The 27593-nt window shown below is 41.0% G+C and overlaps 1 protein-coding gene across 4 annotated transcripts in view; it reads right to left on the minus strand.

Moving 5' to 3' along the window:
* MDGA2 (MAM domain containing glycosylphosphatidylinositol anchor 2) overlaps positions 1 to 27593 on the minus strand; it is a 392414-nt gene that overhangs the window by 32652 nt on the left and 332169 nt on the right. For all 4 annotated transcript variants that reach the window (XM_075843991.1, XM_075843990.1, XM_075843989.1 and 1 more), the window contains exons 9-10: positions 14035 to 14304; positions 4585 to 4733 (exon numbers count right to left, since the gene is read on the minus strand). In XM_075843991.1, the coding sequence (XP_075700106.1) occupies positions 4585 to 4733; positions 14035 to 14304 (419 nt within the window). The remainder of the gene's footprint in view (positions 1 to 4584; positions 4734 to 14034; positions 14305 to 27593) is intronic.

The following is a 27593-nucleotide window of genomic DNA, read 5'->3' on the forward strand; positions in this document are numbered from 1 at the left end:
CTTTAACCCCTTCCCGAAATTTGACGTATCCATATGTAATAGCCGGGTAGGGGAAGTATGGAACGGGCTCACAAAGTGAACTTGCTCCATACGATGCGGGTGTCAGCTGTATGTTACAGCCGACCCCTCACAGTAACGAGCGGGATCGAGCTTCGGCGCTATCCCGATTGTTTAACCCGTTAAATGCTGTAGTCAGTAGCGACCGCGGCATTTAAATCTTTAGAAAGAGGAGGCGACCCACTCTAGCAGCTCATCGCACCGCCTGGAATGAAATCACAGGGTGTCGATGGTTGCTATGGCTGCCTGGGGGCCTAATGAGGGCCCCCTGGTCCGCCATCTTTGTGCTACTACTAAGCCCTGACACTGGCAGTGCTTAATAGTTGCCTATCAGAAAGACGATATACTGCAATACATTGGTATTGCAGTATATCGTGCAAGCAATCCAATGATCGCTGGTTAAAGTTCCCTAGGGGGACTAATAAAAAAAAGTAAAAATTAGCAAAATAAAGTATTTTTTTAATGTAAAAAACAATAACTAGAGCATAGTAAAAAAATTAATAAATAGACATAATTGGTGTCGCCGCATCCGTAAAAGTCTGAACTATTACAATATATCATTATTTAACCCGCACGGTGAACGCCGTAAAAATAAATAAATTGTAAACTCCAGAATCTCTATTTTTTGGTCACCTAATCTCCCACAAAAAATGGAATAAAAAGTGATCAAAACGTTGCATGAACCCCAAAATGGTATCATTAAAAACTACAGCTTATCCCGCAAAACATAAGCCATCACACCACTCAATCGACGTAAAAAAAAAAAAATTATGGCTCTCAGAATTTGGCGACACCAAATAAATTAAATTTTTTACACTTAGTTTTTTACTTTTAAAAGTAGTAAAATATAGAATATATATATATTTGGTATCACCGTAATCGTATTGACCCACAGAATAAAGTTAACATGTTGTTTTAATTGCACAGTGAATTCCGTAAAAACAAAGCGCAAAAAACAATGGAGGAATCGCTGTTTATTTTATTTTCTACCCCACAAATAATTTTTTGCCTATTTCCCAGTACATTATAGGGCACAATAAATGGTGTTACGAAAAACTACAACTCGTGCCCCAAAAATCAAGCCCTCATAGTACTATATCGACGGAAAAATTAAAAAGTTATGGCTTTTGGAAGGTGGGGAGGAAAAAACGAAAATGAAAATCTGAAAGTTGTTTACGACGGGAAGGAGGTTAATATAATATGTTGGTTTTTATTTTTATTGTTCCTCGGCTTGTTTTTTTGCTATGTGAGAGTAAACTTTGTCTTTCTGACAAGTGCACAGTATGTCCAGATATTCCGCTCTTTCCATAGCGTTAGATGCAGCCATATTCTCAAGAACATAAATGAAATGTTTTCCCATTATGTCGCCTTGGAAATTCTGAAAATGTACAATTACTGAAAGCTTTCTGATTGTTGGTCATTTAGTCTATCTGTGTAGATTGGCACATGCTAATGCGTTCATTTTCCCCACGGAGAACATTGATGCTTTTACTTGACAAAACACTGAATGGACGAACATTTATTTTGCTGTATTCGGCTTTTATGAAATAGCCGCTCTCAGTATGACAGAAGGTTAATGTGGTCGTCACTATTACTGTACAAGACAGAGGGAACATTTAAACACTTTACACAGTGGAACTATAGGAACTGTACGTGCGGTCTTAATATTCAAAAAGTCAAGCAACAAAAGATCAAAAAGGATCTGGCAGGAATAGATCGTATCAGGTTCTATCAACAAATAAAGAGTGAATAGAAAGATAAATATAAGTATATATTGTGAGGAAAGACGTACTACAAAACTACAAATGTAACGGGCTCCAGCTAATGCTTGCTAATATAGTATTGCCATTCCAATGCTTTGAATGAAAATTAACAAAAAACATTATAGAAAACGTATGAACATATGAAAAACGTAATTGAAAAATTAATTGAATAACTACAATCTTTCTCTCCCCCACAAAAATCATCTCTAAAGAATCCTTTCTCCCCATAAATAGCATTTACAACCAAGTTCCCCTTCCCATATGATTCATAATAAGCTCCTGTGCTCTACTCTGGCAATTTAGTGTTATCATAGGGATATTGAGCAGATGGAAAACATCTTACGTGTAACTGTAGAGCTCCTCCGCAATTTTTGGTCACTTGCGACTTGGGGTAAAATTGCAGCATTGATGGAACTTGAAAATAATTCTTTTGACCATGTTGGAATTCTTACTATTGTTGCACATACGGAAAAATTACGTTTGCTCGTCAGTCATGTTTATTTTAGGATTTTACCGCGACTGGTGGTAGAACAAAAGTAGCTTTGGAGCCATAGCCTTAAAGGGAAGACAACCCCTGTCCATGTGTCCTATTAAAGAATATGGATGTCATAGAGTGGGGTCCTCCACGTAAAGAGCAGCTACCGTTTTGGAAGATTTGAGCCGCCCATGTATTACATGGACAGCCATTCATCTGAATGGCCACCATGCACTACTATATTTTTACAAATGTCTGACTGGCCGTGGTATCGCCGGCAAAATCAGCTCCTACCTGAAAGGGTGGTCTCTGATGAGACAACCCCTTTAATGTCCACAACCCAACTACTGCTATTCATGCTCTCCAGTGTGTGGACATTGAAGTAGATGATGTTTTGGATTCACACAACTTCCTATGACAACTCTGACCGGCCAGATGTTAGGAAAGTAAGTTTCATAGGGTCACTGGAGATAAAGAACTGTCAACAATAGACCTTCAACTTTACTTTATGATATCTCCACGCAAAAACAAAGTATACCTGTAAAATATACACATGGGGAAATGAAGGGAGTACAAATATCCTGCATGTGCCCTTACAGTCCATCAGACAAAGTTTGTAACACAAAATTTATTATGATCCTGATGTTGGTATTGGCATAATAACAATTGTGAATAGGTAAGAATGCCCTTTATAAAATATTTTGTTTAAAGGGGTTCTACAAGACTAGAAAAGTATAGCTGTTTTTTTTGTTTTTTTTTAAGAAACAGTGCCACACCTATCTACAGGTTGTATGTGGTATTGCAGCAGTACCACACACAACCCATGGACAGATGAGATGGGATACTGTTTATGGAGGAAAGTGCCATGTTTTTCTAATCCTGTACAACCACTTTAAGGCTGTGCTCATGATGTGCAATAGCCGTATGACTCGGAAGAACATAAAGATTATGCGGAAAGAGAATCAGGTTGAAATATTTTGTCATGCTGCACAGTTCTACAAGAATACTATTTGTTTCCCTAAGGTATACGTCCACTCAAAACAAAAAAATGCACATCTAACTGCACTTAACTATTTAATGCCCTGTTCTCCCATGTCACAATTGTAGTCAAGAAACAGGGATATTAGGAGCTATTTGGTGGTGTCCTTTTAATGTGAAGCTATTTTAGCTGCCCTGTATTATAGCCCAGAGCTGCATAAACAATTCTGCAGGCTTCAGAGCTGAACTCTCACATTCTTCCTTGCTGGCTCAATGTCTGCACAGAGCTTGCCATGGTGATTTGTGTTCTGATGAACGTCAAATTAACACCAGACACTGTATAGACTTCCAATTTTGAGCCCAAATTGATAGATTTTAATATTCGAATAATTTGAATGGATTTTTATAGATATGAAAGCCATGTTGCGTGTAGACACTAGGGTCGTAGGTTAAAATCTGACCACGGACAACATCTGCATGAAGTTTGTATGTTTCCTCTGTTTTTCAGTGGGTTTCTTCCCGTATTCCGAAAAAATATACTGATAGGTTGAAAAAGTTTCCAGGATTATAATACTGATTACCTATCCTTAGGATAGGTCATCAATATAAAATGGGCAGAAGTCCGACTCTCAGCACCCCCACCGATCCCCTTCATTGTTTACCAGACACAGCGATCTACATTTGGTAGTGGCTGTACCTGGTATTGCAGCTCAGTCCCATGAACTTATATAGGACTGGGATGCAGTGAGCTGCAATACCAGGCACAGCCACTACCAAATGTACGGCTCTGTGTCTGCTCAACAATGAAGGGGACACGGCATTCGCGATAGGCCATTAATATTAGAGTTTCGGAAAACCCTTTTAATTGGCTTTCTATGAATTGAATCTTGGTGTTTGTGTGTCTGCTATAGGAAAAAGTAGATTATGGTCGTCATTCCTTAAAAAAACAAAGAAACAAACAGAAAAACAGAGGCCAAATCTGCATGTATAAAATAAATGATGTGTATCGGAATGCACTGCACCTGTCCTGCATTGTACAATTATATCTTCATCTCAACGCAAGTTCCTTCAGATGGAAGTTTATCTTAAAATGTAATTACATTTTTAGTCCTTTAAACTGCCAACCTGCCTGTTGTATCTCTTGCTCTGCACAGCACATCCGTAACTAAGAAATCGATTCCTAGCGAGTAAGAAGGAATGATTACCCTTTCCAGAATGTTTTTCAATCCTTTGAACACGCCTTACAATCTCAAAACAAGCAAATAATGCGCCAATTAAATTGTTATTGTATTGTTGGGTCTAAGGGATCACCTGCTTCAGTCCCAAGCGGTACGCCAGTATTCGGTCCACAGCGTCCGGGTTCATCTGGGTCCATTGTAAACTGTAGGAGTAGACGCTGGCTTTGCTCTGCCATAGTGGGTTGTAGGTGTCGTAATAAAATTCTGGGGGATAGGCCTTCCCTAAATAAAAATACATACAATGGAACAATGTTATATATACATATTTTAATATTTTAATTTCATTTCATTAAAATAAATATATATATTATGTACAGTCTATTTATAAAATGCAGGTAACCAATCGCTGTTACAGACCCTTTTAAACTAGGACATCTCATTAATGCCCTATTAGACCTAAAAACTGAGAACAATCTTTTACATGGCCTCCCAAAATGGCAGTCAATGTTTTGCCATGTGGGGTAATATCCCAATAATTTATCTTTGCTTGGCCATAGGACGGCAGTTTGCACTCGATGGGTTATTACAGCGCACCAATAAAAGAGTTAAATGACAAATCGTCTCTGCTACATTTGTATACTCCTCCCTAGTGGGAACCATTCCGGTGGGAGGGTTAAATTCTTCTAGTATTCTGATTGCAATTTGATAGCAATTTAGTGGACACCCTGTAGTTGAGCATTATGCTTTAAAGAGAATCTGTCACCAGTTTAATTCTTCCCTATCTCCTACCTAATCTAATAAACGCTTTGATGTAGGGAACTACGTTTTGTTTTTAGAAACGTTTATTAGTGACAAAGTTCTGATGATTTTTACATTTATGCAAATCTTTTGTGAAAGCCCAACTGAGCATTTTTTGATCGTTTCACCAAGTGGGCTTTGTAAAGAAAAGAGTATGACGCTGACCAATCAGCCTAATACACTTCTCTTCATTCGTGCCCAGCTTTATTCAAAGCACAGCGTGATCTCGCGAGTTCGCGCTGTGACATGACTTACTCCCACAGTTCCTTCACCGAAGTCACGGGAGATGACCAAACATCGGCTCCAGCCGTGCCAGGACGATTATCCTCCTCAGCAGCAGTCCTGGAATGGCTGGAGGCAATGTCATTCTCCCGTCGCTCCAGTGAAGGAGCTTCGGGAGAGTGACGTCACAGCATGATCTTGCGAGATCACGCTGTGCTGTGAATATAGCTGGACATGAATGAACAGAAGTGTATGGCGCTGATTGGTCAGCGTCATACACTTTTCTTTACAACACCCACTTGGTGAAACGAAAAAAAACGCCCAGTTGGGCTTTTACAAAAAATTTGCATAAATGTAAAAATCATCAGAACTTTGTCACTAATAAATGTTTTTTTTTTTTTAAACAAAACAAAACACTAGTTATCTACAACACAGAGATTTAGATTAGGTAGGAAATAGGAAAGTATTAAACTGGTGACTGAGCCTCTTTAATATAGAGGTAGTCTGTTTTGGGACATGTTCCCTTTAAAGCGCTATATTTATAAATTAAATCACAATCACTCCATAGACAGCTGTATGTGTGTATTAGATGTATTGCAGCTAGAAATGAGTCCATTCTGTATATTTGGAATATTTTTCACACTTCTGTTGGTACATTTCCTTTCTTCATGCTGGCTGATTGGGCAGCTCTTCCTGGTATGATGTCAGAGCTCTGCTACGTGCTAAGGGCCAATCAGATATCTCCCACTGCTACCTCCCTCCCTCTCACAGCATGCTGTCTCACACAAACTGAAAAGCAGAGATACTGCAGCTGCAGCTGCATCCCCCTCCTCCCTCTTCCCTCATACCCTAAGCAGATTTTTTTGGAGACTGAGATTCCTAAACATTTACAGAGAGCCTGCATTCAGGAAAAGGTGAACTACAGGCTGCTGGAAGGTAAGAAAGATGCCACATTCCCCTAATATAATAAGGTTTCATATATTCACATGTACTATTGGTTTATACCATTTTTTTGAACCTTCCTTTATGTTTGCCGGTCTAGTGGTGACTTATGTATGTGGATGTATATGCAAACACACTTGTCCCTGGACACTAGAATGGAGATAATGTGGTCTCGTTTAAGCATCGTCTTTGCAATCCATCCATTGAATTACTTGCATTACTTTTAAATTGAATAAAATGTGATGTACTATTAAGGTAAAAGCATTGGGTTCTTATTGCATCAAATTACTGTGAAATATTTTACAATCAGGGTGTGTAAGAACTTTACAGGAACGCACTAAAAACTGCATGCATTGAAAGGGAAAAAGCTCTTGAGCGGGATCGTCCACTTATCACTTGATCAGTTCAAACGTAAAAGCTTTTGTAATGCGCCATATGGAGACAAACAAAATCAGGATTATTCTACAAGGAAAGTATTCTCACCTGTTCAGTATATGTATCTCTCTGATACAGAAGAAAAGCCATAGGGTCCCTGTGCCACCGAACAATGCACCAGTATTATAAATGGCACATGGTAGGTGAAGGACCTATTATAAATTTGGCATTGGACTTCAAATTGGGCTCCATTCACATCTGCATCAGGGTCCCGTTCTGACGTTCTGTGGCTTCCGTTTGTCTCAGTTGTGCAAGGGTTCCGTCGTTTTGGCGGAATGAATAGCGCAGTCGACTACGGTATTCATTCCATCAAAACAACGGAGCCCTTGTACAATTGAGAGAAACGGAAACCATTGGCACTGGATCCGTCACCATTGAAATCAAGGGTGATGGAAACCGAAACCTATGTTTTCCGTTTGTTTCAGTCAGTGTCCCGTTCTGACGGAAGGCTCCGACAGAACTTGAGAACGGGACCCTGACGCGGATGTGAACGAAGCCTTACTCCTCTTCTCAGAAAGAGTTTTCTTGACTATAAAGTTAGAATATCACCTATTTGTTTTACTAATTAAAATGACATACTAAAACATTGTTTATTTTTTTCTAATCTGTTTTTATTTTATTGTTCTATTTTTTTTTTTTTTTTAACATGATTATAGAGAAAGTCATCTTGGCTGAGTTACTGTTCTTAATTGTAAACAGTAGTTCAAGAGATTTGCTTTCCAGCATAAACATGAACATAAAAACCTCAGTCAAAAAATGACACATTGACTTATATTGGAGAATGTTGTGGGCATGCTTTGCGACCTGTGCAGAGCTCATTATGCAGGGAGAGTGACGAGGAGGTGACCTGTGTTCGTCATCTATGGTCAATGGTGTGATCCAGCTTTATAACAGAGATGTTACCTTTCATTGTAATCCTGCCCTGATGACTTCTAAAAACAAGAATTGTCAGCCTATTGTGAGTCACTAGAGGACAGTGAATATTGAAAGATTTTAGGATTTTTTTTAAATAGATAGCGACATGTAAAAATGGAAAATGAAAAAATTAAAACCACAATTTTTTTATAAAATTCTGAATATAAAACGTTGACTTAAACAATAGATATTTTTCTGATCATATATTTCCTTTAATAGAACTTGCTCTACTTTTCTTTGGATTACAGAAAAAAGAATCAACTTGTAACCTGAAAATGGCAGACCTAATACCTCACCAAGAAAACGGTATATTCTATGGATAGGCATACATGACTATTGTCGCAATATCCCCCTAAATATTACCTGATTGGGGTGCCACCATGTTGGTATTTCAGGATGTTATCCTCAGCACCTGTACTGGTACGTAATGGATGCAATCTTGAAATTTGTATAAATTCTATAAATACTCATGCTAGATATAATAGTGTCCAGCAGGGGGCATATTTCTTTACAGAGAATGGGGCCCATGATTTGGCGCTTAAAGGGGTTGTCCAGGCACGAACAACTGATGACCTATCCACGGGATAGCTCATTAATATATGATCAGGGGTGTCCGACAGGCGGACCCTGCCCGGATCAGCTGCTCCGGCTTCCTCCGGGCGCTGGATGTTATGCAGGGTATGCAGCATTTGGACCTAAAAGCAGATGGCTTTGACTACTGCATAGCGGCCATGCTGCAGAACAACAACTCTGCTCCTATTCACTTGAATACGAGCAACGCTGCACTACGGCAGCTCAACCGCTATTCGGTGACTGGAGCCATCTGTTCCGGCATGGACATCCGTTGTCCGGAGGCAGCCAGAGCAGCTGATCGGCGCAGAGTCAGGATGTCGGACCCCCACCAATCATGTACTGATGGCCTATCCTGTGGATAGGTCATCAGTTGTCCGTACCTGGACAACCCTTTAAAATTGTCCAGAACCGGTAAGCAATGTAAGTCAAATGTGCACAAAAAGTCCAATAACCCACTAGCGTCTCTGAACCACCTCAGCATAATGAGGATGTATTTTTAGATTTGCTTAACCTTCATTTACTCTGAAAGTCTGAATTAAACTCAAGATCAAAGAGAAAAAAAATGACTTTCTTCAGAAAACATGTCCTTGTTTAGCATATTAGAAATGCCTGCAGCTCTACAGCACTGGTGTGATTCCTGACAAGGAGACTAACACACTCAGTTTGATCAGCTGGGAAGTGGTGATGCTTTAGGCAGAGATGAAGATCCCCCAATGTCTCCTTCTTTTCCTTCGTCATTCTTTAGAGACCTGCAGAGCATACACTTACCGTCCCCCCAAAAATTCCCATCACTTCTGGTTCTCGTAGATAAATACATCTTCACAATCCTGGAACGTGTGAAACGTTTTTCTCTAAAATAAGTTTCCTTTATAACCTTTCTATGACATTTTCATTGAGTTTTTGAAATGAGACTAAAAGGTCAAAATATGAAAGAAAACCTATCACCAATATTACTAACATACTGGATAAGACTACAATGGTCTCTTTCTTGGCAACTGTTTCCACCACTTGGGGGGCCAATCTGCATACTATTGTGTACAGCTCCTATTGACCTGAATAGGAGTCTCATATCAAACACTTGGTGGTGGCACAAACCAATTTTTACTCTTACAGGGGCTTTCCGAGATTGTAAGCAATAAGAGGAAAATGCCGTAAGACAATAAAAGAGCCATTACCCACGTGACAGATCCCCCGCATTCCAGCGCAGGAGCTCCAATAGTCCGCGTCTCTCTCTGTTGACAGTGCTGCTGCAATGATGTAGCTGTATACGTGGGTGATCGCTGCAGCCAATCACTGGCCTCAGTGGTACACGGCACAAGGGCAGTGATTATATGCAGCGATCACGTAGGTACATGGGCATGTCATTGCTACAACACTGTCAACAAAGAGCAGTGAGGAGCACCAAAAATGCTGGAAGGCCGGGGGATCTTTCAGGTGAGTAATGGGTCTTTGATTGTTTTATGGCATTTCCCCCCTTTTTTTCAAATCTCGAAAACCCATTTAGGGCCAGGATCACACACACAAAATTTTGATGCAATTTTTGTGGCAGTTTTTGGGTCATTTTCTTTTAATTCAAACTTAGACGTGGACACAAAAGAAAGGAGATGGATCAGTCTTTTCTTTATACCTTTCCTTACTTTTGGATCCATTTATGGCTTTGGTTAAAAAAACTGCACCAAAAACTGCATCAAAACTGTGTGTGTGATTCTGTCCTCAGGCCTGGGTTAGGCCCCACACACATGGCTGTGCCCGTAATCACGGCCCGCGATTGCGGGCACGGCCGGCTGCAGAGGGCCGCCCACGTTTTCGAGCCGTGCTTCCCATACAAAGTATGGGAGCACAGCCCGTAAAACACGAAAGAACGGACATGCTCCATAATTCCCGGCAAATTTCTACGGCACGGACACCCATCCGTAGCGATATGGAAGGGTATCTGCGGCCAATAGAACTGAATGGGTCCGTAATTGCAGAATGAGTTACGGTCCGCAATTTCTGAGAATTTTTACGGACTTGTGCATGGGGCCTAAAACCAAGACTTTTTGTTGCGCACCTGGCTGATTTTACGTTGCAAGTTGCAGTCCTCATGATCGCATGAAACTCCATGTATTCTTTTGGAATGCACTAGGGGCTCGATAATTTAAATCATTTAGTTGTGGCACAAAAAGTCTTTGTGAAGCCCAGGCCTGAAAGGAGTTGTATTAGATTACAAAAATGGTCTACATTTTTTTTCTTCCAAAAACAGCGCCCACCTTCGATGGGTCATTTCTGCTATTGCAGCTCAGCCCCATTCATTTGTATAGGACTGTTACTTGAAACATTCCATGGACAGGAGTGGCACTGTTTTTGGAAGACGAAAAGCAGACCCTTTTTTTCTCATTACATACAACCCCTTCCTTTTTTTCTTTTTTATGTCACAATAACACTTTAAAGAGGTTGTTCAAGGATAGAAAAAAAGGATCTGCTTTATTTTTAGAAACAGTACCACTCATGTCCTTGGGATGTGTCTAGGATGTGTCTAGTATTACAGCTCAGCCCTGCTTACTTAAATGAAGAGAACCTGCAATACCAGACACAGCCAATAGATAACTTTGTCACTGTTTCTGTAACAAAGCAGACCTTACTTTTTAATCCAGGACATCCCCTTTAGTGGACTAATGCTTCAGAACGAAACTATAAAACCATTTTACTTGTAGTTCCATATGTGACCACATGGAGTGCTCTTAAAATAACCTTGTAATTGAATAACAGACTATAGAACGCTACGATACGCAAATAACACATTGTAATGTATGTCCTCAGGGTATCAAAAACAGAAAATAAGTAATAGCACCTGTGCTACGTGACGATTTGACACATGCTACATCTATAGTGACGTGATGGGGGTGGAAGCTTCTGGGAACCGCTGAATGTTAAAGGAACACTCTAGATAAAACTAATACACTATGTTATGCCTGGTGCAGAACCTGAGGAAGTGGTGCAAGACATGCCCTGTCCCCTCAGATCCTGCGCTAGTTCTTACACCTTAAATCAGTTTTGCATGGAGTGCTCCTTCAATGAGTTGTACAGGTCTAGAAAAACATGGTTGCTTTCTTCCAAATATAGTGCCAAACCTGTCCACAGGTTGTGTGTGGTATTGCAGCTCATCTATATTCAATTCAATAGAGCTGAGTTGTAATACCAGACACAATCTGTGGACAGGGGTGGCGCTGTTTGTAAGGGAAAAAGGCATTTTCTTAAAACCCTGGACAACCCATTAAGGCTGGTTTTCCACATAGTGCTCATGATGTGCTAAACCTTTGATCTCTGCCAGACTACAGCATACTAAACGCACCAACATTTAAAGTGAAGTGACTGTAGCATATCATTAATTTTCTTTACACAGCTAATACGTTTCAGCAGTGTCTGCTGTTATCCACATGTAACATCAATTTATCTCTTAATTGCTCTCAATTTATTGCTTATCATGCTAAACATCCCTCCAGATATTCCGTCTCCATGCTAGGTCGCAAATTACAAGGGAAACAAATGACTCCAAATAATGTTACATATTAGTTATAATTTAAGAGTGACCCTAAAAAATCCAATTTCCTGACAAGTATAATGTCTCCAGTAGTATTTTTTCTCCTGATGTTGTAGTTTAGTTTTTACTACTGGTAATAAAAATTATATTTCAATTCATCAGTCTTGCCGTTTTTGTTGCCGAATTAGCTTCAGTTTTTTTAAAAATGTTTTTACGTATGGAGATACTTGTTTTTCTACCATATAAAAAGTTTTGAATGTTCTGTGCACACGGTCATTTTTTTTACGCCCCGCTGTCAAAAGGCGGGGCGTAAAAAAGACGCCTGCGTCAAAGAAGTGCCTGTCAATTCAAAATGGAGCCGTTTTCCATTGACTCCATGGAAAAACAGCTCTATTTACGTCCGTAATGGACGCAGCGTAATAGCGCCTAAACATGCCATTACGGCTGAAATTACGGTGCTGTTTTCTTCTGAAAACAGCCCCGTAATTTCAGCCGTTACGGACGCTGCCGTGTGAACATACCCTAAGGTTATGTTCACACGAGGGCGTCCGTTACGGCTGAAATTATGGGTATGTTTCAGCCTGAAAACATCCCCGTAATATCAGCCGTAACGGCATGTGCAGGCGCTTGAACGCCGCGTCAATTACGGGCGTAATTGGCCTTGCTATTCATTGGAGTCAATGAATAACGGCTCCAATTACGGCCAAAGAAGTGACAGGTCACTTCTTTGACGCGGGCGTCTATTTACGCGCCGTCTTTTGACAGCGGCGCGTAAATGACGCCTCGTGTGAACAGACAAACGTCTGCCCATTGCTTTCAATGGGCAGATGTTTGTCAGCGCTATTGAGGCGCTATTTTCGGACGTAATTCGGGGCAAAAACGCCCGAATTACGTCCGTAAATAGGCCGTGTGAACATACCCTAAAGGTTCCCAGAATTTGAAGGCAAAGGTGGATCATGCGACTGCTTCGGGTGCCCTTGGAGAGAGGGGCCCAGGATTGGTTAGTCCTATACCCTTTGCTACTTGGTGGAAAAGACCTGTACTTGGCTCCCGTTTCCAGAGGAACTGCATTTTCGGCAAGGAAGGGGATGGGGCAAGTCACCCAAGGTTGTGGTGGGGGGAACAAACACCAAGCCCGTTTGTACTGGTTGCCAAAACCTAAGAATGGCGGCCCATTTTGATCATTGCTATTGGGCCCCCTCTCTTATTTGTAACCACTGTGTTGTAGTTCCTTGCACAGTGGGTGGCCGGGATAGTCCCTGTTTAGGGAAAAATTGTGAAGGTTTAGCAGCCCCTTCATTCCCAGGATCGGTGGGGGTCCTTGAAGTTGGACCCCCATCAATCAGAAAGAGGACATATCAATGTGATATGATGTCATACAAATTCTCTCATTAATATGCAGGTCCAGTGTGACTAAACTTGTCTGCTTTAAAGTGGTATTTCCTTCTCGGACATTTATGGTATATCCGCAGGATATGTCATAAATGTCTGATAGATGCGGGTCCCATCTTCGGGACCCACACCTATCTCTAGAACGGGGTTCCCTGACCTTGTCTTGCTCATGCTACTCTCCGGCTACTGAGTTACGAGCTTGCCGTGATTTTCAGAATAAGGTAAGCACATTTTTTTGCTATGCTGTTTCCGTAAGCATAGCTCAGCTTAATTAAATGGGATGAGAGCAGCAAGAGAAGGTAGGATGGTTGGTCTGGGGGTCCCGTTTTAGAGATAGGTGTGGGTCCCATAGGTATCTATTGGGCATTTATGGCATATCCTGTAGATATGCCATAAATGTCTTAAATGGGAATACCACTTTAAGCAAACGAGACAGGACCCCAGGAGCAACTTAGAGCGGAGCATAAAAACAATCCGAACTGTGGGACTGGTGTGAGACCTATATGGGAATAATATTAAGAACTTCAGTCCAAAATAAGTTAAAAGGTTGTCCAGGATTAGAAAAAGATGGGCACCCCTATCCAAATGTTGTGTATGTTATTGCAGTTCAGCCCGATTCACTTCAATGAAGCTGGGCTGCAATACCAGATACAACCCATGGACAGGTGTGGTGCTGTTCTTGGAAGAAAGTAAGCATATTTTTCTAATCCTTGTTACGTAGATTTAAATGGTAAATTGTGGAAGAACCGCAAATGTGCATACAAGTGTTACCCTGCGGGAGCTTACCTGTCACGAGAAAACTGCACCGTCCAGATCCAGCTTCATTTATTATGCTGCAGTTGTAGGTGCCATAATTTTCCCTGGCGTGGATATTCACAGTCAGTTCCGTGTAATCGTGAGAGTCAAATTGCCCCTTCTCTAACAGTTTGCTCCCAAGTCTCCATTCATACATTAGAACCCGGGTAGGATAAGCCCTCAAAACCCTGCAGTTCATGGTGACACTGGTGCCTAAACCTTGTCTGATTTCCTGAAATGTAGGTTCAATAGCAGGGGGGTCTGCAAGACAAAAATAAATAAATATTAGCCGGGTGACTATGAATCTTGATACATGTAATAATCACATGACTATTTAGAATACTTATCGGTTGTTGGTAAAGGGGTTGTTCACTACCGGACAACTGATGACCTATCCACCATCAGTATATGATCGGTGGGGGTTCGACACTCGGACCCCGCACCGATCAGCTGCTGCGCCTGCCTCCAGGCTCCGGACGTCCATGCCAGAAATAGATGGCTCCGGCCACGGAATTGCGGCCGAGCTGCAGTGCTGCAATCTCTCTTCCTATTCGAGTGAATATGAGCAGAGCTGTAGTTCTGCAGCATGGCCGCTATGCAATGTACGGAGCCAACTGCTTCCGGCTCCGTACATAGCATAATGTGCAACGACATCCAGTGCCTGCAGGCAACGGGAGAAGCTGATCGGTGCGGGGTGCTGATGACCTGTCTGGTAGATAGGTCTTCAGTTGTCCGGTAGTGGACAACCTCTTTACCATTACTATGACTTCTACTGTATCTTGATTGTAGTTTAGTTTGTATTTAAAGTGTATATCCACTTTTGCAACAAATTTTTTTATAGTTATAATGTATCTGAAAAAAATGAAGCCACTTTGCAAATAATTTTCAGTAAAAATATTCAACCATTTAATGTAAACAGCTCCTATGCAGACCTATGTGTCTTCATGGTTTCTGAGTACAACAGACACTGTGTAGTCTGATCCTATAGTCATGTGTTACTCCACTCCCTCTTATGGCTAACCTACAGGCAGTAGAAGAGGAAGTAGACTGAATGGATCAGACACCATAGGGTTTTCAGTCTGTAACCAGGGAGAAACATTGGTCTGCATTGGACCTGTGTCCCAAAAGGGTGAGAGATTTTCAATCAAACCATATTTTTTTAAATTTTAAATTCATTGGAGCAGTGAAGGTTTCGATAACGGGGATGTAGAAGAGCTTGGTACGCAGTACAGAAGCAGTAGTCAGGAGGGTAGTCAGGCAATCCAGAGTTCACTATAGGAGATGTAGCTGAGCCTAGTAGGAGATTTTCCAAAAGAGTAGTCATGGACAAAAACAGGTAAGAACAATAAAGTTGAAGTTCAAGATAAAACAAAACCCAGTGAGGGAACAAACACTGATAACTGGCACAAAGGCCAGCATGTGCGAGAATTAAATAGAGTGCCTAGCCCTTTAACTGGTCTGGTGGCCATAAGCTCTGTGAATGTGCCGCCTGACACCCTTGCCAGCCTCACTGGGAGACTCGTCATGGCCGCAGCCAGCAAAGAGAATTGGTGCTGGACTGCTGCAAGGTAAATAAATTACAATAGTGATATCAAGATTTATCATTTGCAATTTTCCAAGTAAACCTACTGCACTACTCGATGAACAACACTGCATGTCAAAAACAAATTAATCTCATCCTGTAGCTTATAAGGGCTTTTAGGACATGGATTTGCATGATAGAAAGGCTTCTGTATGACAAAGCCCTTTTTGACCTCTTCATCGATGACGTTTTTTTTGGCATTGTTTTAACTATTGCTACATCTCGGACTTGTCATTGCTTATAGACTTATCTTTTCTCATCTGTTTTCTTGAATGCTTTAATACGCTATTTTATTTGTGATGTGCCTCCGGGGTTTGAAAACATACCAACTACATCCCCTAGATTGATTCCGTAATAAGACATTGCTATTCACTTGTACCAGCAAACAAGAGCTTTGGGGCTTAACTGCTTGTCACACTTGTCACACAGCCCCGGCTCCGACACATTCAGAGAACACTAGAAAGTGCTTATACTTATAAACCAAACTTCTCGAATCAATTAGTGGGTGGTGGTGTCCCCGCTGATGACTTTCTTTTTGTCTTGGAGCCATGGTTGTAATAAGTAACATTAATTTAAAAACCTTACACTTTGCAGGTCATTAATCTCTGTCTGGCATTGTAGTCTCTTCTAAAAAGACAGGAAAAGCCATCCTGACTATCTGAAAATGACTTCTTTATCTTCCTTTCCAGGCAAAAAAAAAAAGTCAGCAGTAAAGTTCACATCTAGGTTAATGCTTCTGAAGGACCATAATGTCTTTAAAGAGCCTGAACAAAATCTCCTGTAAACATAAATCCCAGCATTGTCATCTTTTATGAAGTCTTAATATTCTATTCAGAGACCAATGTAAAGCAAAAACGTTGGATCCCTATATGAGCGTACATTTCAAATCAAACAATAACCTGAGAAGTATTAAAAATTCTCGTAAGTTAACCCTCCAACCACCAAAAATACAAATAGGTACAACAAATCGCATTCGAATATATAGATGAGCATTACGTGGTTTTTTTTCCCTATGGGGGATATCTCTATCTCTAGCCTAGTGGACTTAAGATTTATATAACTTTTTCAGACACCACTGTCAACAGTCTTGACAATAAGGACTCATGCACACGGATCCATGCTGTGCAGATCCGTAATACGGCACCCCAGAGAAATCTACGGGCTCATACTGGACCTCTATATTCTTCAAGACCATACAGAGGCTTTGGAGTTTTTGTTTTTTTCTCATGAATTTCTATGGAATTAGTGAATCAAATGTCTTATTACAGAGCAATGCTTCTATAGGGGAAATATATATCTACTTATGGCATCATAATACAGTACCATAGTAACACCTCCTGGCGTCACAAAGGCTCTATGCACACACCTTCGCCTTGTTCACGAATCCTACGTTTTCACCTTTTTTCACATTTCTGATTGTATGTTTTTTATTATTTTTTCTTTACATGACTATGAGGCAGTCACTGTTTGAGCTGTTGCAACAGCATTTCTATAGATCAACAGCAGTTCTAGAGATTTCTTTTACAGCAAGTCAAAAACAAATGACTAATTGAATTCTATGAGAGAATGTAGTGAGCATGCTCTGTGCAAGGGTCACTGCGCTGGGAGGATGAGCAGAGGTGTCCTCGAGACTTTCTAGTCCCCCTTTTTTCTACTTAGTCATTGACATCTATGAGACAGTGTTGTGGACATGCTCTACTGTATCGTCACCATGCAAACAGGAGGTGGTGAGCTGTCCATGTCACCTAATGTCAATGGTATGATCTGATCTATATTTCCAATTATATATGTTTTATAATAGAAGTTATATGTATTTTAAACCACTGATTATAACGAATCACTGGTGTCCCTTGTGCACCCAGCACAAGCTAAAAAATGATTCTACAAGACAGGAAGTGTCTTTTTTATTTTAATTTAGATAATGATATATGATATAAAAATATATATAAAAATCATAAAAACATAAAACTTGACCTAAACAATAGGCATTTCCTGTCTATAAAGTCCCTTTAGGTTTCAGTATTGGTATTAAAGCACTGATTAATGAATATCTAGATCCAAATAATCAAGTTGAAAAGAGATCCAAATAATGTATTGCCTTCGACATGGGATTGTCATCAACACAGTTTGCCGTGACCTCTGAGATTTGAATGACAAAGACTGAACTATTATTCCAGTGTAAGACCCGCTTGTACATAAAAAGTACATAAAATAAGCTAAATGTTTATATATCGCCTGGAGATGTAGGAGGCAAATAATATCCATTTCATTTTACAACAGTACTATAAGATCTTAGTGAAATGTTGCACAGAGGAGACTATTATTTGCCAGAGGGGCGGGGGGAGGGGAGGATAAAAAAAAGTTTTGACTCTCCTTTTGTTTTTTAAAGAAAAATTGAACTAAAAAAAAGGACCAAAACATTGCAGAAAAACTCAATGGGGCTCTGAATTGGGCTCAGAATTGTCCTTACAAAAAGTGGTCATGTTGTCAGGAGTGTATTGACCATTCGGACGTTAAGGCAGTGTCCAGGGTCCAAATACCCAAGTGGGCAAACAGCACTTGAAAACAATTTGTTAACCCAAGCCAAATGTATCATGGCTATAGTGGTCGGTATGAGGCTCATGTCCTTTAACACCCAGCGGCACAGACCACTGTCAATCCATTACTGCTTGTGGATAGCCAATGTGAGAGTGAGGGTATGTTCACACGGCAGCGTCCGTAACGGCTGAAATTACGGGGCTGTTTTCAGGAGAAAACAGCCCCGTCATTTCAGCCGTAACGGCATGTACAGGCGCTTGAACGGCGCGTCCATTGCGGACGTAACTGGAGTTGGTTTTCCATGGAGTCCATGGAAAACGGCTCCATTTACGTCTGAAGAAGTGACATGACATGTCTATTTACGCGCCGTCTTTTGACAGCGACGCGTAAATATATGCCTCGTGTGAACAGACAAACGTCAGCCCCTTGCTTTCAATGGGCAGATGTTTGTCAACGCTTTCAAGCCGTATTTTCGGACGTAATTCCAGGCGTAAAACGCCCGAATTACGTCCGTAAATAAGCCGTGTGAACATACCCTAATACGTATAAAATGTATATTCGTTAAGAAAATAGCTGCATTTAACCATTTAAGAGCTATGTTTTAAGTTGTACATGTAAGAATACATCCCCTATTGTTTAAATTCTATATGAAAGAAGATATTGAAAAGACAGGATGTAGGTGACATCATGAGACATTACAGATGTTCTTATAAGGTTTTAGCTGGGAAGGAAAGGTTTACTATATATAGAAGTAACATTGGACACACAGATTCTGTACATCAAACTATTTATATGTGCAGTTTTCTCCAGATCGGTCATTTTATTTGTCAAATTCTGTGGTCCTGGACAATTTCTGTTATTGAGAAAAAGAACTCCGTTTGAGCGAACCATGATAAATGGCTACTCTAACACCCCCAAGAGCCCACGTTTAATTTTTTTCAGTTCAGTTTACACTAAGCAATCTGCAGTGTGAGTGATTGGGCATTTTGCTTTTAAGTTTTGATAAATGAGGCCTAATGTAATAGTAAATAAACAACTATATTATAATATTCCATAAAACGTTAAATCTCTAAAACAACAAGTTTTTGAGAAAAACAGAGAAATTGTTATTGCCTGTCAGGTTCAGTTTGAAGAACAGATTATTTAGAGTCGAATGTTCTAAGACTTTTTAGTAAATCAATTCTTAAATATTTTACTATTTTATCCCAAACAGATAAAGTAGTTAAAGGGGATGTCCACGACCGGACAACTGATGACCTATCCACAGGATAGTTCATCAGTATATGATCGGAGCGGCTCCGACACCCAGACCCCGCACCGATCAGCCGCTCCGGCTGAATCCAGGCGCCGGGTGTTTTGAAGGGAATGCAGCAGTTGGAGCCGGAAGCAGTTGGCTCAGTACATTGCATAGTGGTCGTTTTGTAGAACTGCAGCTCTGCTTCTATTCACTAGAACAATACTGCAGCTCGGCCGCTATTCCGTGATCAGAGCCAACTGCTTCCGCCATGGAGGTCCGGTGCCCGGAAAGCAGCTGATCAGTGCAGGGTCCGGGTATCGGATACCCACCAATCATATACTGACGACCTCTTCTGTGGATAGGTCATAATAGTTAATATGCATCCTAATAGTTAATCATTTTAAAAAAACAAAAACTTGAATGGAGTTGCATGAAATTAGAAAAAGACTATCTACTTTTTTTCCCCCAAGAAACAGCGCCCCTCTGGTAATGGGCTGTATACTGTATTGCAGGTCAGCCTCGTTTAAATGAATACCATACACTGTGGACTGATGTGGCGCTGTTTCTGCAAAAAGTAGGCAGACCCTTTTTTTTTTAACCTTATAAAACCCCTTCAGTTTTTCCGTTTCATAGATTAGTTTTGCAAACTGATTCTAAGCCCCACTGTAAATACTTTTTTTTTTGTAAAACAGTATGAATTAGAAGGATTACCTGATTGTTCCCAATTAAGTAGGATTATTGACTTCATGCAACTTTTAAAAGGGTCTTAATTTATTTATAGTGCCCTGATATTTAACCCTCTACTATATTATAGCTGTTATATCTGTGGTCCCATCCAATGTGGTCAGTGGGCAGAATTGCTCTCCCCTTAAAGAGGCTCTGTCACCAGATTTTGCAACCCCTATCTGCTATTGCAGCAGATCGGCGCTGCAATGTAGATTACAGTAACGTTTTTATTTTTAAAAAACGAGCATTTTTGGCCAAGTTATGACCATTTTTGTATTTATGCAAATGAGGCTTGCAAAAGTACAACTGGGCGTGTTGAAAAGTAAAAGTACAACTGGGCGTGTATTATGTGCCTACATCGGGGCGTGTTTACTACTTTTACTAGCTGGGCTTTCTGATGAGAAGTATCATCCACTTCTCTTCACAACGCCCAGCTTCTGGCAGTGCAGATCTGTGACGTCACTCACAGGTCCTGCATCGTGTCGGCACCAGAGGCTACAGTTGATTCTGCAGCAGCATCAGCATTTGTAGGTAAGTAGCTACATCGACTTACTTGCAAACGCCGATGCATCTGCAGAATCATCTGTAGCCTCTGGTGTCGATGTGTCCTCGCTCGTCTGACACGATGCAGGACCTGTGAGTGACGTCACAGCGTGATCTCTGGAGAACACGGCTGTGTCTGCACTGCCAGAAGCTGGGCGTTCTGAAGAGAAGTGGATGATACTTCTATACACAACGCCCAGCTAGTAAAAGTAGTAAACACGCCCCGATGTACGCACATAATACACGCCCAGTTGTACTTTTACTTTTCAACACGCCCAGTTGTACTTTTGCAAGCCTCATTTGCATAAATACGAAAATGGCCATAACTTGGCCAAAAATGCTCGTTTTTTAAAAATAAAAACGTTACTGTAATCTACATTGCAGCGCCGATCTGCTGCAATAGCAGATAGGGGTTGCAAAATCTGGTGACAGAGCCTCTTTAAGTCAAAGTCCTGTAGAGTATGTCATGTGAACCCTCTGCTGTCTTCAAATGTTACTTTTAAAGGGGTCGTTGCATTGGGATGAATCCGTCACAGCGACAAACCCCTCTATAAAGTCCATATGTCCTAATAGGGCATAAGGACATGGGTTGAATTAGTGAGACAACCCATTTACCCCAAGAAATGTGGGTCAAAATTCAGTGATCAAACACTAGGATCAGAAATTTTCTCACACATTTCAGGATAATAAAATATTTGCATGACAGGAGGCATTCATTTTCATGAAGTCTGCATTGAAAACGTTCTCTTCATGAATATTTAGCATAACCTTCGACAAGTGAATCTGTTGTAAAGCTCCTGATGTACATAATTACTGACAGAAATGCTCAGAACTGGCATTAATAAATATTTACATGGGTAATGTTGAAGTCCAGTATGTACCAGAAACTCTATGTATGGCTTATCAGAAAATAATTAATCAAGACCTCAATAATTGTTCACCCCATCAGCAGCAATCCGGCTCACATTCTAGATTAATCACCCAAAAATTACATTTTAGTTGTAATGTAAGCATTATCGTAAAAAATGTTGTGCTGAGTAATTTCATAATATATCTTTCTAGTGGTCAACGCACATTTTTTTCCCTCATACTGAGCTCTTAATCCCCTGCATAGACAAGGAGTTAAATGACAAAATTGTGACTGGCTGTTGTCAAAACTAGAGTAAAGTGTTGTTTCATAGCATCACATTCATTCATGCCATTGCATGAGCTTGCACAGCAGCTGCCTGGCACTAGGTACTCATATTTCAATTAGTGTATGCATTAAGTAATAATACAAAATAATTGAACATTTGAAATACAAACAATAATATACCATGATAATATTTATATTCTCTTGGTAATACTTTACACATTCAACCTAATAACCACATGTATATACAGTTTGTTTATTGTGAGTATTTATGTGAGCAGCATTTAGCTGGGTCAGAAGATAACAGATGGAAAGCTTGAAAGTCACTTGTTTAGAATGAACATACGAAAAATATAATTTCAGATAATTGTTTTTTTTTTCCTTTACAAAATGCAATGGCTAATTGTATTAGAGTAGCACACAATACGTGTTACCTACTTAAAATCATCTTCTTTGGCAGAGTATAATAGAGACTAGTTATGTTTTTGTGTACCACACATTATTGACTGCTGACTGCTGATTGCAACATTATTTTTTCTTTTGCCTGATGTGTTTTTTTTTTTATTTCCTGAAGGAAGATTGGATTTATACAGCATGTAATTATGTTGCACTACCTTATTTTTTTAGGTAACCATAGTAATAACAGTTATTTAAGAAGATTTGATTCCAGCCTCCTTTGATTAACTTGATATGGAAAGTATAGGAGAGCTGTGGGAAAAGTACTGGAAAAACAAAAGGTTGTTTTTATCCTTGTCATCAATGCACATTTTAAAATAAAAATAGTCAAAGAAAACCTGACAATCCTGGCCATTGTAATAAACTGCCTAGAAACCACAATCTTGTGGTTGTCAGGTAGTACCCTTCCTAGCAATCTGTCTGTTTCGGTCTTAGATAACCATTCAAAGCAAAAAGAAGTCATCAGTAAGAAGTCATCAAAAAGCTCTCCTGTGTGGTGTAGTATAGAGGTTCTGTCAGTTCTCCTGTGTGGTGTAGTATAGAGGAGCTGTCAGCTCTCCTGTGTGGTGTAGTATAGAGGAGCTGTCAGCTCTCCTGTGTGGTGTAGTATAGAGGAGCTGTCAGCTCTCCTGTGTGGTGTAGTATAGAGGAGCTGTCAGCTCTCCTGTGTGGTGTAGTATAGAGGATCTGTCAGCTCTCCTGTGTGGTGTAGTATAGAGGATCTGTCAGCTCTCCTGTGTGGTGTAGTATAGAGGATCTGTCAGCTCTCCTGTGTGGTGTAGTATAGAGGAGCTGTCAGCTCTCCTGTGTGGTGTAGTATAGAGGAGCTGTCAGCTCTCCTGTGTGGTGTAGTATAGAGGAGCTGTCAGCTCTCCTGTGTGGTGTAGGATAGAGGATCTGTCAGCTCTCCTGTGTGGTGTAGGATAGAGGAGCTGTCAGCTCTCCTGTGTGGTGTAGTATAGAGGATCTGTCAGCTCTCCTGTGTGGTGTAGTATAGAGGATCAGTCAGCTCTCCTGTGTGGTGTAGTATAGAGGATCTGTCAGCTCTCCTGTGTGGTGTAGTATAGAGGATCAGTCAGCTCTCCTGTGTGGTGTAGTATAGAGGATCTGTCAGCTCTCCTGTGTGGTGTAGTATAGAGGATCAGTCAGCTCTCCTGTGTGGTGTAGTATAGAGTATCAGTCAGCTCTCCTGTGTGGTGTAGTATAGAGGATCTGTCAGCTCTCCTGTGTGGTGTAGTATAGAGGATCAGTCAGCTCTCCTGTGTGGTGTAGTATAGAGGATCTGTCAGCCCTCCTGTGTGGTGTAGTATAGAGGATCTGTCAGCTCTCCTGGGTGGTGTAGTATAGAGTATCTGTCAGTTCTCCTTTGTGGTGTAGTATAGAGGATCTGTCAGCTCTCCTGTGTGGTGTAGTACAGAGGATCTGTCGGCTCTCCTGTGTGGTGTAGTATAGAGGAGCTGTCAGTTCTCCTGTGTGGTGTAGTATAGAGGATCTGTCAGCTCTCCTGTGTGGTGTAGTATAGAGGATCTGTCAGCTCTCCTGTGTGGTGTAATATAGAGGATCTGTCAGCTCTCCTGTGTAGTGTAGTATGTAGGAGATGTCAGCTCTCCTGTGTGGTGTAGTATAGAGGAGCTGACAGTTCTCCTGTGTGGTGTAGTATAAGGGATCTGTCAGCTCTCCTGTGTGGTGTAGTATAGAGGAGCTGTCAGCTCTCCTGTGTGGTGTAGTATAGAGGAGCTGTCAGTTCTCCTGTGTGGTGTGGTATAGAGGAGATGTCGGCTCTCCTGTGTGGTGCAGTATAGAGGATCTGTCAGCTCTCCTGTGTGGTGTAGTATAGAGGATCTGTCAGCTCTCCTGTGTGGTGTAGTATAGGGGATCTGTCAGTTCTCCAGTGTGGTGTAGTATAGAGGAGCTGTCAGCTCTCCTGTGTGGTGTAATATAGAGGATCTGTCAGCTCTCCTGTGTGGTGTAGTATAGAGGATCTGTCAGCTCTCCTGTGTGGTGTAGTATAGAGGAGCTGTCAGTTCTCCTTTTTGGTGTGGTATAGAGGAGATGTCGGCTCTCCTGTGTGGTGCAGTATAGAGGATCTGTCAGCTCTCCTGTGTGGTGTAGTATAGAGGATCTGTCAGCTCTCCTGTGTGGTCTAGTATAAAGGACCTGACAGTTCTCCTGTGTGGTGTCGACTGCGCTATTGATTCCGTCAAAACAATGGAACCCTGTCACAACGGTGACAAATGGAAAGCTTTAGACCCCATGCACACGACCGTGTTCGGTCCGTGATATACAGTCCGCATTGTCGGCCGCATGTCCCAGACCGAACGCAGTGCAGGCATCCTGGCTCCTAGCATCATACTTATCTATGACGCTAGGTGTCCCTGTCTCGCTGCGGGATAACTGTCCCGTACTGTAATCATGTTTTCAGTACGGGACAGTAGTTCCGCGGGCAAGCAGTGACACCTAGCGTCATAGATAAGTATGATGCTAGGAGCCTGGCGCCCTGCACTGTGTTCGGTCCAGGACATGCGGCCGACATGCGGACCGTATATCACGGACCGAACACGGTCGTGTGCTTGGGGCCTTATCAACGTTTCCGTCACCTTTGATATCAGTGGTGAGGGAAACGGAAGCTGTTTCCGTTTGCCTTTCCGTTGGGGGGTTAACCCGACGGAAACCTCAGACGGAACCCCTCAACGGAAGGGCAACGGTGATGTGAACAGGCCCTTACACTTTAAATGTTGCAAAACACATGAGCCAAGATACAAAGGGAGACAAAGGGAGGGAGAAGCTATTGGAAAATAGTAGACCATAAAATCAATAATGGTATTGGAGGAATTAGTGCTAAATACTGTAGAAACAGAGCTCCACAAGGAAGACGTGTGTTACGCTGTATCTTATTAAAAGTTAACTGTGGAAATATTCTCTCCTTGCAGCACTGCTGGAATCTGAGTTCATGAAAAGGACACCCTCATTTAAATGGATGAATACTAAAGAGATACCATTAGAATACTAATAATAATCGCTGCATAGAAAATGACCATTTCTTTTATCTATGTTGCAAATTAGCTCTCCTCCAGAAGAAAGAAAACGATCTTTCTAGTGCCACCTATAGGTAGCTACTTTGTGAATTTATGTCTGATATGTTAAAGAGTCTTGAAACATGACTAGGGTTATCAGCAAAACCAGAGACACCCATCTGTGGACAGCTGTTTCAGAGTTCTTGCTCCTAGTTAGTACAGAGTAGGGTACTGGTTGGCTGAGTGAAAGACCTTAGACGCAGCTTGTTTGGCTGATATCCCTAGTTATGTTTCAAGGCTCTTTAATGGGTTCAACATTGACTAAAGGTACTTTTACATCGGTTCATTTTGGCCGATGCAACGAGTGCCGATCAACGAGACATTTCGTTGATTGGCAATCGTTTGCTCCTTTCATAAGAAGCTATGTAAGGGGACAAGCACATGTTACTCCGACCCCATACATTATTATCATGTCGGCAGCACATCTCCCTGTTTACACACCAAGATGTACTGCCGAAAACGATAATACTTTCAATATTTCAAACGAGCGTTTGCTCGTTCATCAGCTGATCAGTCCCCTGTTTACACAGGGCAATTATCGGCAATGAGCATTCTATGAAATTGGAAATTGTAAAAGGGCCTTTACTGAGCAGCTACCTATAGGTGGCACTAGAGAGTCTGTTTTATTCCTTCTGGAGGAGAGCGATTTGGAGCACAGACAATAGACTGACATTTCCTGTTTTCTGCAACTCACTTGTTAGCTTTGCTGGTTAGCCTGAGATAGGGTCAGCAGAGACGTCTCATTATCATTAGAGGGCAGCTATATTATACTGCTGGAGGCCTAAATAAAGCAGCATAGCCAAATTGAGTACTATATACATACATACGCACGCACGCACGCACGCACACACACACACACACACACGAACACACACACACACACACACACACACACACACACACACACACACACAGATAAGGCTCGGTATGCAGTTCTCCTGGCACCCCTCCTGGGGAAATGTAGTATTACATGCCACCCAATCAAACTAATTGACAACCACATGGTTGTATAATGTCCTCCAGAGCAGGACCCACTCTTTTCAACAGCTTTCCGTTCTGTCTAATAGGGGGAAGGCCTAAGCAGGGGAACCTCTTCTATGACTTCAATATACCCAAAATAGGGCATATGAAAAGAGGTTGACTCATCAGGACAACCCTTTTAAGGTAACTACCGAAATGACAGTAATTTTTGTCTGTCTGAATAAAAGTGAGTAGTCAAAGAAATAATCAATTTGTCTATGGTTGAATTTTCAATTGTTTTGGACTAAGTTAGATCTGTTTAATCAGTCTGAAAAGTTATTGGATATGCAAAACTTATTTATAGTCATTAATCTTTTCTACATCTATATTATTCATGAGGTAAATCAATTGAGAAGTTCCCTAATACTATTGTTGCCATTGAAAGCTTTTCTATAGGACTATCGGATCAATGCCAAATATAAGTCAATATGTTGCAATATATGTACATATCAATCAAGGCTCCATGCACTTGGCACTCCATATACGGCCACATAGTGTCTCTGTACGTCCCCGTATTGCTGGGTTATTTTTGTCTCCGTAATACAGCACCCAACGGAGCATGCCACCATTTTTTTGTGTCAGGTTCCGCATTTCGTAATACCCAGACATCAATACCATTGACAAGAGTGGAGTTTTCTTTGGCAAAAAAAAATCTGCCTTTTTTTCTAATCGCAGACAAACCCTTTATTGTATACTCTGATTTCACTTTATAGACTTTGCTCTCCCCAAAGCAGACAGGCGTTACAAGCTAATCTGTAGCACAATCCCTGGGAGACATACAGTAATTTCTCGGTACATTTTCATCATAATATCGGTGGACGTGAATTTATATATAGCTTTTAACCTACATTTTTATTTCTGAACATTTAAGACTGCTAAATTATTAATTCTGTACACCATGTAGTCTGATCAACACAATTCCCAGAATTCTATTTATAATGACATAGTGTATGCATCAGTAAATCCATCCAGCACGCTACAGTAGATTTGTAAAGAAATACAGTATAGACCAGCATAGACAGCAGTTATTCATTAGTAACAGTGATGGGTTCCCACGTCGTAAATAATTAATGAGAAATGTATAGAAGCAAATCGTTGCTATAGGGATATTGCCAGACTCAAATATGGTATATAAAACTAGAGACATCAAGAAACGTCAATGGATATATCTAGCAGAGCTGACGTTGTCCTTTTAAGTTGCTTACAAGTCCATAGCTCATTAAAGGGGTTGCCTGGGATCAC

This window comes from Rhinoderma darwinii, chromosome 12, assembly GCF_050947455.1.
Source record: "Rhinoderma darwinii isolate aRhiDar2 chromosome 12, aRhiDar2.hap1, whole genome shotgun sequence".
Lineage (NCBI taxonomy): Eukaryota > Metazoa > Chordata > Amphibia > Anura > Rhinodermatidae > Rhinoderma > Rhinoderma darwinii.